The sequence below is a fragment of the Heterodontus francisci genome, chromosome 13 (assembly GCF_036365525.1).
Source record: "Heterodontus francisci isolate sHetFra1 chromosome 13, sHetFra1.hap1, whole genome shotgun sequence".
NCBI lineage: Eukaryota > Metazoa > Chordata > Chondrichthyes > Heterodontiformes > Heterodontidae > Heterodontus > Heterodontus francisci.
Window position 1 is genome coordinate 95,007,074 of NC_090383.1, and position 13,712 is coordinate 95,020,785.

At 43.7% G+C, this 13,712-nt stretch overlaps 1 protein-coding gene across 7 annotated transcripts in view; it reads left to right on the forward strand.

The window, feature by feature from the left end:
* The window catches only part of prepl (prolyl endopeptidase like), a 66,437-nt gene that overhangs the window by 19,802 nt on the left and 32,923 nt on the right, over positions 1 to 13,712 (forward strand). For all 7 annotated transcript variants that reach the window (XR_010976266.1, XR_010976265.1, XM_068045203.1 and 4 more), the window contains one exon: positions 13,174 to 13,362. Coding sequence is in view for 5 of the 7 variants with exons in the window: in XM_068045203.1 (XP_067901304.1) it covers positions 13,174 to 13,362 (189 nt within the window). In the remaining 2 variants the exon portion in view is untranslated. The remainder of the gene's footprint in view (positions 1 to 13,173; positions 13,363 to 13,712) is intronic.

Here is a 13,712-nt window from a genome sequence, read left to right on the forward strand (position 1 = left end):
TCACTTTAGGACCTGATGAACTCCATTCCCAATACCAACTAACACACGTATTCTGGTATCCCTGAAGAATTTTCCCCTGGGGTCAACAGGATCATTCCTGGGTGGGGGAGTAGGAAAAACTGTCTTGGAGAAAAAGTTCACTTTGAAATTATTAAACTGTGGCGAGGCAATGTTAACAGCAAATGATGCAAGGAATTTCTTGTTCACACAGAGAGAAGTGAACACCTAAAGTAGATTTCCAAGTAAGATAATGGAGGTAAATAACCTGAAATTGAGCCATATTTGGATACTATGATGATACTACACAGTTTTTCTGGATAACTAAGGCCTTCCTCATCTATAACTAATGATCCATAGGATTAGTTGTAGGCTGAATCTTCCTGTCCTCTCAAGCAAACGTAACATGAGCTGAGAAGGATGATGGAAAAGAAAACAACTTTTAAAAAGCTGTTAAAAGACAACAATTAAACAAAGCACAAATGTAGTTATGAATTTGTTCAGTGACCTCGAATTACTTCTGACAGTAATGAGTGCTCAATTGGTTGTGATCACACAAATAAGAGATGATCTGCAAGTTTTATGCCTTCAATTTTTTTTGTTAATTTTAAGCAAGGAGTCAGGAGGGCTAAAAGGGGTCATGAAAAGTCATTGGCAAACTGGATTAAGGAAAATCCCAAGGCTTTTTATACGTATATAAAGAGCAAGAGGGTAACGAGGGAAAGGGTTGGCCCACTCAAGGACAGAGAAGGGAATCTACGTGTGGAGCCAGAGGAAATGGGCAAGGTACTAAATGAGTACTTTGCATCAGTATTTACCAAAGAGAAGGACTTGGTGGATGATGAGCCTAGGGAAGGGAGTGTAGATAGTCTCAGTCATCTCATTATCAAAAAGGAGGAGGTGTTGGGTGTCTTGCAAAGCATTAAGGTAGATAAGTCCCCAAAGCCTGATGGGATCTACCCCAGAATACTGAGGGAGGCAAGGGAAGAAATTGCTGGGGCCTTGACAGAAATCTTTGCATCCTCATTGGCTACAGGTGAGGTCCCAGAGGACTGGAGAATAGCCAATGTTGTTCCTTTGTTTAAGAAGGGTAGCAAGGATAATCCAGGAAATTATAGGCCGGTGAGCCTTACGTCAGTGGTAGGGAAATTATTAGAGAGGATTCTTCGGGACAGGATTTACTCCCATTTGGAAACAAACAAACTTATTAGCGAGAGGCAGCATGGTTTTGTGAAGGGGAGGTCATGTCTCACTAATTTGATTGAGTTTTTTGAGGAAGTGACAAAGATGATTGATGAAGGAAGGGCAGTGGATGTTATCTATATGGACTTCAGTAAAGCCTTTGATAAGGTCCCTCATCGCAGACTGATACAAAAGGTGATGTCACATGGGATCAGAGGTGAGCTGGCAAGATGGATACAGAACTGGCTCAGTCATAGAAGACAGAGGGTAGCAGTGAAAGGGTGCTTTTCTGAATGGAGGGATGTGACTAGTGGTGTTACGCAGGGATCAGTGCTGGGACCTTTGCTGTTTATAATATATATAAATGATTTGGACGAAAATGTAGTTGGTCTGATTAGTAAGTTTGCGGACGACACAAAGGCTGGTGGAGTTGCGGATAGTGTTGAGGATTGTCAGAGGATACAGTAGGATATAGATCGGTTGGAGACTTGGGTGGAGAAATGGCAGATGGAGTTCATTCCGGACAAATGTGAGGTAATGCATTTTGGAAGGTCTAATGCAGGTGGGAAGTATACAGTAAATGGCAGAACCCTTAGGAGTATTGACAGGCAGAGAAATCTGGGCGTACAGGTCCACAGGTCACTGAAAGTGGCAACGCAGGTGGATAAGGTAGTCAGGAAGGCATGCGGCATGCTTGCCTTCATCGGAGTATAAAAATTGGCAAGTCATGCTGCAGCTGTACAGAACTTTAGTTAGGCCACACTTAGAATATTGTGTTCAATTCTGGTAGCCAGCGGTGCCCACATCCCGTGAAAGAATAAACAAAATTAGTCATCGCATTCACGGCACAGAAGCAGGATATTTGGCCCAAGGAGTCCATGCCAGCTCTCCACTGAGCTATTCAGTCAGTCCCACTCCATCCCCATAGCTCTGCAAGTCGATTTCTTTCAAGTGGCCATCCAACTTCATTTTGAAGTCATTGATGGCCTCCACTTCCACCACCCTTGTGGGCAACAAGTTCCAGATCATTACCAGCCACTGCGTACAAAACGTTCTTCCTCATTCCTCTTGCATCTCTTGCCCAAAACTTACAATCTGTGTCCCCTAGTCCTTGTACCATCTGTTAATAGGAACAGTTTTTCTTGTCTAACTTGTCTAAGCCTGTCATAATCTTGTACATTTCTATTAAATCTCCCCTCAATCTCCTTTGTTCTAAGGAGAACAACCCCAGGTTTTCCACCTAACCTTGTAACTAAAATCTCCCATCCCTGGAACCATTGTGGCAAATCTCCTCTGCACCCTGTCAAGGACCCTCACATCCTTCCTGAAGTGTAGTGACCAGAACTGGATGCAATACTCTAGTAGGGGCTTAACCAGAGCTTTATAAAGGTTCAGCACAACTTCCCTGCTTTTGTACTCCATCCTTCTGTTTATGAAGCTCAAGATCCCATATGCTTTAATAACCACTCTCTCAATATGTCCTGCTACCTTCAAAGATTGATGCACGTTCTTCAATTAACATTACTAAAACAGATTGTCTGGTCATTTATCTGATTGCTATTTGTGGGACCTTGCTACATGCCAATTGGCTCATCTGTTTCCCTACATTTCAGCAACAACTACCCTTCAAACTTATTTCATTGGCAGTAATGCCTTTTGGGCACTATAGGGAACGTAAGCTTGTTTTGTTTTTCTTGCAGACAGAAGGGATTCAAACAGAAAGTTGTAGATGATATGAGCCTGGAACCAGGATCCAAAGATGTATTCAAGATCCTTTGAGATCTTAGGGAGGTCAGTGACGCGGGGGCATAGATTTAAAGTAGTAGAAAAATTAGAGGGGAGATAAGGAAAAACTTTTTCACCCAGAGGGTGGTGATGGTCTGGAACTCACTGCCTGAAAGGCTGGTTGTGGCAGAGACCCTCAACCCATTCAAAAGGAGTCTGGATATGCACCTCAAGTGCCGTACGCTGCAGGGCTACGGACCAAATGCTGGAAGGTGAGAATAGAATAGGTGGATTGTTTTTCGGCCGGCACAGACGCAATGGACCAAGTGGACTCTTTCTGTGCCTTAAACTTTTTATGATTCTATGATTCTAGGAAAGGAAGGTTGGAGGTAGTATAGTAAGCAGAGATAATGGAAAAGTCTAGAATGGGCTACTTATGTTGGAAGATGGTGATGGCAGTTTTGATGGTGACAGATGCTAAGCAGTGAAAACAATTTACAGCATCATCTACCATAGTGGCAAGAAAAGGTAATTGGTCAAGTGTTGGGAAGAAAGACGATTAGGAAGCAAAATCTGAGTCTGAGCAATCCACCCCTGCCATGTAGCTAAGTTCCAGGCCCACCCGAACCCCGTCAGTAATCCTCAAAAAATCTCAGGCTGCAACATCCGGACTCCATCTGAGTTCTACCAAATCCAACACAAACTCCAATACTACCAATCCCAGAACCTTACCCATCTATATGTCAATGGCAGCCTGCTTCCCCCACTTCCCATAATTGCCACACACCTGCTGCCTACCTAGAACTATTAGTATCTTCATGTTGTACCCTATCATCGGCTTTAAAATGATGAGATAAAGCCAAGCGTATAATTATAATTGTTTACAATTTCCTCAGAAATCACTTGACTTGAACCTGAAAACAGTGCTAACACTTTTAGTACTTTGTATTAAAAAAGAATATCACTTATTCGATCACCATAAAGTAATGATACTGCTATGTTGCAAATCATTTTTTAAAAGTGTGTCCTCCGACTCATCGTGAATCGTCACAGAAGATTTGTTAATGTAAAAGTAGTGCATCAATTTGCAAAGTTAATTGAGTGACCTGTGCTTGAGTTTACTTAACAATATTAAGACTTTGTTGTCTGGATGCGGCAAAATAATACGACAAAATAATATGACATTAGATGATATGAAACTGCTGTGCTATACCATGTTCATTGTAGTAATTGTCCAAACACACTAAAGCCTGGCAGTTTGAGATCTCAACAGTTTTGAGCTCCCACCATGTGAAGTGCAACTCCAATCTGGAAAAAAAGCCTGTATGAGATCCGCAGCCCGACTGTTACAACATTGAGGTGGCAGCAGTTAACAAGTTGTTAGATCAAAAGCAATACTTAGTCCAGTGATGGCAACAATTCTTCCTGATTCCTCATCACTGAGGATATTTAAAAAACATTTTTTTTTATAAATAAGTAAATGCAAAGTGTAGATTTAGACCTATCAAATGCTTACATGTATCAGAATCAAAAAATAATGAATGTCCAGATTTATACAATTGGCGCATCAATGTACCATTTGAATGGAATCCAAGACATTACATTAACTCGCTTCACAGTGATGTTTAATTTTTATCTAAATATTTATATAGCATTTTATCAGTGACAGAAGCTGAGCAGTTTAAAATCATTGAATGTGAATTGCACTGATCAATACCTAAAAATGGCCTGTAGAGAGACTTTGGGGAATTGCATGTCTGCTGTTCTTCACAGGTCAGACTTCTACTCAACAGAGTGTACACTAACAGTTACTAAACCGAACTTGCCATTCTGCTATGAACTTAATAACCATTCATCCTGCAGTTTTCATTGTATATCACCATAACTTTACTAAATTAAGTTTGGGAAGATGTTAAATTTCATATTTGGTTTATTCATTTCACATTTACCTTAATTCAGTCATGCAAAACCTCTCAAGTGCAGATTTATTGGAGAAATGTCTGATATCATAGATGAGGTGCATTTGGTGTTATTTTCTTGCCGCTATAGAGGGGCACACTGGATTGGACACAATTTGTTTTTAGAGATGTTGAAAATACTTGCATTTTTTTTTGCCTTGTGTGAGTAATTATTTCGTTTTGGGTTGCAATTCTTTATGAACCGTCATTAATGAGTTAAGCTAAAGGTGGCTGTACATCCAAGTTTTGCACAGATTGGCCTATTGGTTGCTGTTCAAGCAATGATGAATGGAGCAGAGTATTGTGATTGGATAAATAAAGTAATTTGTTATATTATTTTTAGTACGTGAATTATTCTAAGATTCATAGGACTGCGAATACTGGTACAGACTACAGGTACTGCCTGTGTAGAGTTTGCAAGTTCTCCGTGTGTCTGCGTGGGTTTCCTCCGGGTGCTCTGGTTTCCTCCCACAGCCAAAAGACTTGCAGGTTGATAGGTGAATTGGCCATTATAAATTGTCACTAGTATAGGTAGGTGGTAAAGGAATATAGGGACAGGTGAGGATGTGGTAGGAATATGGAATTAGTGTAGGATTAGTATAAATGGGTGATTAATGGTCAGCACAGACTCGGTGGGCCGAAGGGCCTGTTTCAATGCTGTATCTCTAAATCTAAATAATAGACAAAGAATACGTGGGTCTTTATTGTAACTTACACTGGAACATGTACAGACACAACTAATACAGCAGCACACCTACATATGCCTTGGTCTATCAGTCGACACCCATAGCGCTCTGGTCATGTGTGATGTGACATCACTTCCTTCAGTGACTCTTCATTTACAATCTCTTAAAGTGATCCCACAGCATCCCCCTTTTCTCCAATGATAAAAAACACATCCCATTAATCAGAAAACATATGTACAGTAAACAATGATGTTGCAGTTCAGACTAATTGTACAGGAATAAAACAAAACATAATTTACAAGTAAGCAAGTTTAATACTCTAAAACGTAAGGGAGGTTTGCTTATTCGAACCAATCTTGTTATCTTAAACCTCTTCTCAGAGCTGTGCTCACCTTTACAATTCCTCTGAGTCTCTGGAAATGCGGAACTTTGATTAACACGCTCGTCCTCTGTGCTCCTAGCCTCTGTACATTCATCTTCAGACTTTGCCTTTGAAGGTGTCCACGATGCCACAGAGTTATCAAATGTAGTATTGGCGACAGCTGTCTGAGTTGACTTCGGTTCCATCTGAGAATTGCACCATTGGGTGTCTTGACCACATACGATCTGGGCTGGTCACGTATCCTAGCAACCTCTGCGGGATACCAAGTTCCTGATACATGTTTGAGAACTCTGACCTTCTGTGCTTCTTGCAATCAAGCTAATTCTGGTCCTGCTTGCCTGTCATACTAAGCCTTCATCTTCCCTTGCTTGGAAAGCAGTACATCAGTTACTGTTGAAAACTTATGTGATGCTGCCAGTTACCATCTTTCTATCAGCGGCAACCCCTCTGGCCTCTGGGTACTTACTGCAATGAACTGAAGTCCGAGAAGATGCTCCCGGTCATATCACCAGTTTGTGTCAAAACTCCCAGCTTTTGTGTCGTTCTTTGCATGGACCGATCTAATACACTCGACATTGGTATTTTCTATAACCTTCGATGCGTTACTGACTTCATGTATTGTGACGATTCGTAAATCTCAGCATACTGGAAATCCTTCTCTGGCTGGTCAAGTTGTGTCTACAATATAAAACATATGTGGTAGCCATTCAGAGCTCTCATAGCTGCAGGTTATCGTTCCAATGCACTGGATCGGAGAACCATTGTAGTCAGTCAGCCTAGCCATTGTGGGTCACGTCATTGATTCCCATTTCTCTAAATTTATGTCATTCAGTATACGGAGGGACAGAATATTTGCACTTACTCTGATGTTGAGTTTCACTCTGAACTTATGCTTGCCACTCTTCTGCAGATGTATAATCCCGATCATGGCAAATGCGTCCGATTGTGTAATCGCAGTGACACGTTGATCCAAATTAAATATGTGAAATGCGTGCTCACTGTTCGCATAAGTGCGTTCTTCATCTGTGTCCTCCTGGAAATCTGTCTTTCTGCTGACCTGATGCACCTGCTTGGGCTTTTGTTGTGTGTTGGCATACCTTTTATTGCATTTGCCATCCTGTCTTGCAGACATTCTCGCTGCATGTGATATGCCATCATTCCTGTGTGCAGTATCTGAGCTCAGCCTTCTGCACTACCTTGCCCAATGTCCTTGCATGCCACAAGCTTTGCACTGGTCCTGGTATGGCAGACAACTGCGAATTGGATGAATCAGGCCACATTTGTCACAAGGCTTATCAGACTTCTGAGCCTTGGTTATCTTACCAATTGTCATAGTCGCCTCCAACACTTGTAACTGTTAGTGCCCAGCCATGATGTCTTCAAATTTCCTTCCATCATTAAGTAATCCATATATGCTGTGCCTTTTCTGGCAGCTCTTTTTGAAAGGCCTCTTTTGGGGTAGACGCGATGACTAGTTCCATAACCTGATACGACAACTCATTATCTGTAAAGTCGCATTCCTGAGCTTTGTCTCGGCACCTTGCAACAAACTGGTCAACGGACTATCCTGCCTTTGCTGGTAGGTCAAAGCCTGTTTACTCGGAAATTGACCTTTACCTTGATTTGATCTTCCAGGAATGTCCATAGCTTGCTAGGGTCCTTCTGATCCTCAACCGTCAATCCTGATTTGTTGATCCATTGCAGCCCCTCGTTCCCCAGTGTGATCTTGATTTTTATTTTACAACTTGTTTCTCTGCTTCGTTCACTTCTTGATCCAGAAATCACAGTTCCATTTGTTGGTGAAACAGTTTGAACTCAGACACTATGTCTGATGCCTTCCAATCTGTAATTGGATACTTGAATGCCATTTTCTTGATGATCATGCTTCTTTACACATATAGGCTTTTTCACAGGTTTCCTTTTTACCAGGCACAGTTTTTTTTCACAGGCTCGTGTTATGTTTACACAGCTTCTCTCTCTCTCTGCGGTGCTGCAGCTTGCTGTACCGACAGCTGCCACACCCAGCCTTTTACTTGGTGTGGTGGGGCTCTCCAGTGATGCTGTTGAGCTCTTCCTGTTCTTTCAGCTTAGGCTTTTCCTACGAAGCTGTCAGCCCAAGAAAACTGATGCAGTAATGGCTGCATTGCTTTCTCTCTCGATTTCTGGCCCACTGCTAGTTGAAAACTCCAATCCCGTGGCGATTTGCCTTGTTTACTCAGAGGTTCAACGCCTCCCAGGGTCTTGTCAGCAGTCCCAGCTCTCTACACTGTTGTGGGGTCTTCTGCCAACTGCATGCCGAAGGAATTTTCAGTCACTCAAGGTAAGCAATTCTCTGTCACTCTGTTCCCTTTTGGTGTGTTTCAGAAGTTCCAGGACGCTGTCACTCTACTGTACTTGGTGTGTTTTTAAAATTTCTCCAGTGCTGCCACCATGCTATACTTGGTGTTCTTCAGAAAATCCTAAACTCTACCACCATATTATGTTATTTCTTCCTTTAGCGCATAAGTTAATATAAGATTCACAGAAATACAAATAATATACGAAGAATACATGGGTCTTTATTGTAACTTAAACTAAGGGCGGCGCAGTAGTTAGCACCGCAGCCTCACCCGGGTTCAATTCTGGGTATTGCCTATGTGGAATTTGCAAGTTCTCCCTGTGTCTGCGTGGGTTTTCTCCGGGTGCTCCGGTTTCCTCCCACATGCCAAAGACTTGCAGGTTGATAGGTAAAGTGGCCATTATAAATTGCCCTTAGTATAGGTAGGTGGTAGGGAAATATAGGGACAGGTGGGGATGTGGTAGGAATATGGAATTAATGTAGGATTAGTATAAATCGGTGGTTGATGGTGGTTGAAGGGCCTGTTTCAGTGCTGTATCTCTAAATAAATAAAACATATATACACACAATTAATACAGGAGCACATCTACGCAACACCTTATTCTATGAGCCTACATCCACAGCACTCTGGTCATTTGTGAGGCAACATCACTTCCTTCAGTGGCACTCCATTTACAGTTTCTTAAAGTGATCGCACAACAACCAGTATGGTTTTAACTCCTTTTTAAAAAAAAAAAATGTGCGTAGTCAGTTTGTGTTCTCAGCTAAGCCTTGCACTGCAGTGAGTTGTGAGCTGCTCATACTAACTTAAAAGCAAGTAACATCTGCAGCATGGTGGTGGAGGGGGAAGATTTGGGTTTGATCCACAGATCCAGAACTACTCCTTTTGAGTTTTTTTATATTCATTCATGGGATGTGGGCGTCGCTGGCTAGGCCAGCAATTTATTGCCCTTCCCTAATTGCCCTTGAGAAGGTGCTGATGAGCTGCCTTCTTGAACTGCTGCAGTCCATGGGAGGTAGGTAAATCCACAGTGCTGTTAGGAACGGATTTCCAGGATTTTGACCCAGCGATACTGAAGGAACGATATAGTTCCAAGTCAGGATGGCGTGTGACTTGGACGGGAACTTGCAGGTGGTCATGTTCCCATGCATTTGCCGCCCTTGTCCTTCTAGTTGGTAGAGGTCGCGGGTTTGGAAGGTGCTAAGGAACCTTGGTGTGTTGCTGGAGTGCATCTTGTAGATGGAACACACTGTTGCCATTGTGTGTCAGTGGAGGAAGTGAGTATTTGTGTCCTGGATGGGTGTCGGGCTTCTGGAGTGTTGATGGAGCTGCACCCATCCAGGGAAGTGGAGAGTATTCCATCACACTCCTGACTTGTGCCTTGTAGATGGTGGACAGGCTTTGAGGAGTCAGGAGGTGAGTTACTCACCGCAGGATTCCCAGCCTCTGACCTACTCTTGTAACCATGGTATTTATATGGCTACTCCAATTCAGTTTCTGGTCAATGGGAACCCCTAGGATGTTGATAGTGGAGGATTCAGCGACGTTGATGCCTTTGAATCTCAAGTGGAGATGGTTAGATTCTCTCTTGTTGGAGATGGTCATTGCCTGGTACTTGTGTGGCGCAAATGTTACTTGCCACATATCAGCCCAAGCCTGGATATTGTCCAGGTCTTGCTGCATTTCTACACGGACTGCTTCAGTATCTGAGGAGTCACAAATGGTGCTGAACATTGTGCAATTATAAGCAAACATCCCCACTTCTGACCTTGTGATTGAAGGAAGGTCATTGATGAAGCAACTGAAGATGGTTGGACCTAGGACACTACCCTGAGGAACTCCCGCAGTGATGTCCTGGAGCGCAGATGATTGACCTCCAACAACCACAACCATCTTCCTTTGGGCTAGTTATGACTCCAACCAGCGGAAGGTTTTCCCCCTGATTCTCATTGACTCCATCTTTGCTAGGGCTCCTTGATGCCATACTCAGTCAAATGCTGCCTTGATGTCAAGGGCAGTCACTCTCAACTCACCTCTTGAGTTCAGCTCTTTTGTCCACGTTTGAACCAAGGCTGTAATGAGGTCAGGAGCTAAGTGTCCCTGGCGGAACCCAAACTGAGCATCACTGAGCAGGTTATTGCTAAGCAAGTGCTGTTTGATGGCACTGTTGATGACACCTTCCATCACTTTACTGATGATTGAGAGTAGGCTGATGGGGCTGTAATTGGCCAGGTTGGACTTGTCCTGCTTTTTGTGTACAGGACAACCGTGGGCAATTTTTCACATTGCAGAGTAGATGCCAGTGTTGTAGCTGTACTGGTACAGCTTGGCTAGGGGCGTGGCAAGTTCTGGAGCACAGGTCTTCAGTGCTATGGCCAGAATGTTGTCAGGACTGATGGCCTTTGCAATATCCAGTGCCTTCAGTCTTTTTTTGATATCGCGCGGAGTGAATAGAATTGGCTGAAGTCTGGCATCTGTGATGCTGGGGACTTCAGGAGGAGGCTGAGATGCATCATCAACTCGGCACATCTGGCTGAAGATTGTTGCAAATGCTTCAGCCTTATCTTTCACACTGATGTGCTGGGCTCCCCCATCATTGAGGATGGGGATATTTGTGGAGCCATCTCCTCCAGTAAGTTGTTTAATTGTCCAGCACCATTCGTGGCTGGATGTGGCAGGACTGAAGAGCTTTGATCTGATCCATTGGTTATGGGATGCTTAGCTCTGTCTATCGCATGCTGCTTATGCAGTTTGGCATGCAGATAGTCCTGTGTTGTAGTTTCACCAGGTTGACACCTCATTTTGAGGTATGCCTGGTGCTGCTCCTGGCATGCCCTCCTGCACTCTTCATTGAACCAGGTTTGATGGTAATGGTAGAGTGGGGGGTATGCCAGGCAATGAGGTTACGAATTGTGGTTGAGTACAATTCTGCTGCTGCTGATGGCCCACAGCGCCTCATGGATGCCCACTTTTGCATTGCTAGATCTGTTCGAAATCTATCCCATTTAGCACGGTGGAAGGTATCCTCAATGTGAAGACGGGACTTTGTCTCCACAAGGCATGTGCTGTGGTCATTCCTACCAATACTGTCATGGCCAGATGCATCGGCGGCAGGCAAATTGGTGAGGACGAGGTCAAGTATGTTTTTCCCTCTTGTTGGTTCCCTCACCACCTGCCACATACCCAGTCTAGCAGTATATCCTTTAGGACTTGGCCAGCAGTGGTGCTACTGAGCCACTCTTGATGATGGACATTGAAGTCCCCCACCCAGAGTACATTCTGTGCCCTTGCCACACTCAGTGCTTCTTCCAAGTGGTGTACTGACTGCTCAGCTGAGGGAGGGCGGTAGGTGGTAATCAGCAGGTGGTTTCCTTGCCCATGTTTGGTCTGGTGCCATGAGACTTCATGGGGTCTGGAGTCTATGTTGAAGACTCCCGGGGCAGCTCCTTCCCGACTGTGTACCACTGTGCCACCACCTCTGCTGGGTCTGTCCTGCCGGTGGGGCAGGACATACCTGGGGATGGTGATGGCAGTGTCTGGGTCATTGTCAGGTATGATTCCTTGAATATGATTGTCAGGCTGTTTCTTGACTAGTCTGTGTGACAGCTCTCCCAACTTTGGCACAAGCCCCCAGATGTTAGTAAGGAGGACTTTGCAGGGTAACAGGCCATTGTTGTTTCTGGTGCCTAGGTCGATGCTGGGTGGGCCGTCCGGTTTTATTTTTTATTGACTTCGTAGTGATTAGATACAACTGAGTGTCTTGCTCGGCCTTTTCAGAGGGCATGTAAGAGTCACATGGCTCTGGAGTCACATGTAGGCCAGACCAGGTAAGGACGGCAGATTTCCTTCCCTAAAGGCCATTAGTGAACCAGGTGGGTTTTTACAACAATCGACCTTGGTTTCATGGCATCATTAGACTAGCTTTTTTAAAATTCCAGATTTGTTAATTGAATTCAAAGTCTACCTTTTGCTGTGGTGGGATTTGAATCCATGTCCACAGAGCAATACCCTGCGTCTCTGGGTTACTAGTCCACTGACAATCCCATTACTCCACCACCTCCCCACATGTACTTTACCTTGTTCCATACCGTTTGCCTCTTCTTTTAAAATCCTCATGCCTACTGCCTCCCAGGTTTCCCATTGAGATGTCCTCTCCACTTTTTCTCTCTTCACCTTCCCTACAAAGAGGAAGAGTCACCTTGGGCCACTCTCATGCAGTATTCTGCAGCTTACTACAGAACAAAACTGACACTGGCAAAAGCCTTGGTATGAATCACCTGCCTGCTCAATTGGGGTAAATTATTTCAGCTGAAGGCACAGTGACGCAGTGGTTAGCACTGCAGTCTCAGCTCCAGTGACCCAGGTTCAGTTCTGGGTACTGCCTGTGCGGAGTTTGCAAGTTCTCCCTGTGACCGCGTGGGATTCCTCCGGGTACTCCGGTTTCCTCCCACATGCCAAAGACTTGCGGGTTGATAGGTAAATTGGCCATTGTAAAAAGTGCCCCTAATGTAGGAAGGTGGTAGGAGAATTGAGGGAAGGTGGGGATGTGGTATGTGGAGAGGGGAAAAGGGATTAAGGTAGGATTAGTATAAATGGGTGGTTGATGGTCGGCACAGACTCGGTGGGCCGAAGGGCCTGTTTCAGTGCTGTATCTCTAAATAAAAAAAAATAGTTATTTTCTGATTTTGTGTTCTTGACGGGGGGCATCATTGATTGGAAGAAAATATCAGGTATTTGAACATATACTGCACACAATTTCCTGACCATTAATTTAAATGGTCCAAAAAACGTGTACTGTGCACCTCAATTTCCAACATGTACATCCTGTCTGTAACAGATCGAAACACTTGAATTGTTAGGAGAAGTCTTACAAAGCACTAAATCCTGTTTTTTTTTGCTTTTAGCTGATGAAGACACCAATTTCTTCCCCTGGAATGAAGAATTGGCAGATTGTTTATGCAGTAAAAGAGCAAACCAAGTTAATCGATATGGAGCTGTTCAAGGATCACTGCATAATGATACTGAAGCATTATGGTCACTTATATCTACATGTGTTTTCCCTCAATGAGCCAAAAGCTGTTAAGTGCCTCCAGGTATGTGGGGAATTCCTAGGATTTATTGGCCTATTACATTATCGTGCTGCACATAACACTTTTACTGCACTAGTGCGAACTTGTTGGTGAACTGCAAGGGCTTTAATGTGGCTGTCAAGTTCTGAATAAATATGTAGTTGTGATAAATGCTGAAACATGGCTGTGTTTGTCAGCAGTTTGTTTTGTAAAAAATCAATTATTCTGGTTTTGACAGCTTCCTTTCCTTTTCTGAGGGAGATTCCCTGGGATGACATTCCTCTTTGAGTAAACAATAGTTAGTGACCTGATCATGTCATTCATTTGAAAACTGACATTCCTGCAATTTTCGTAGTGAGTCGTTACTTAAGGAG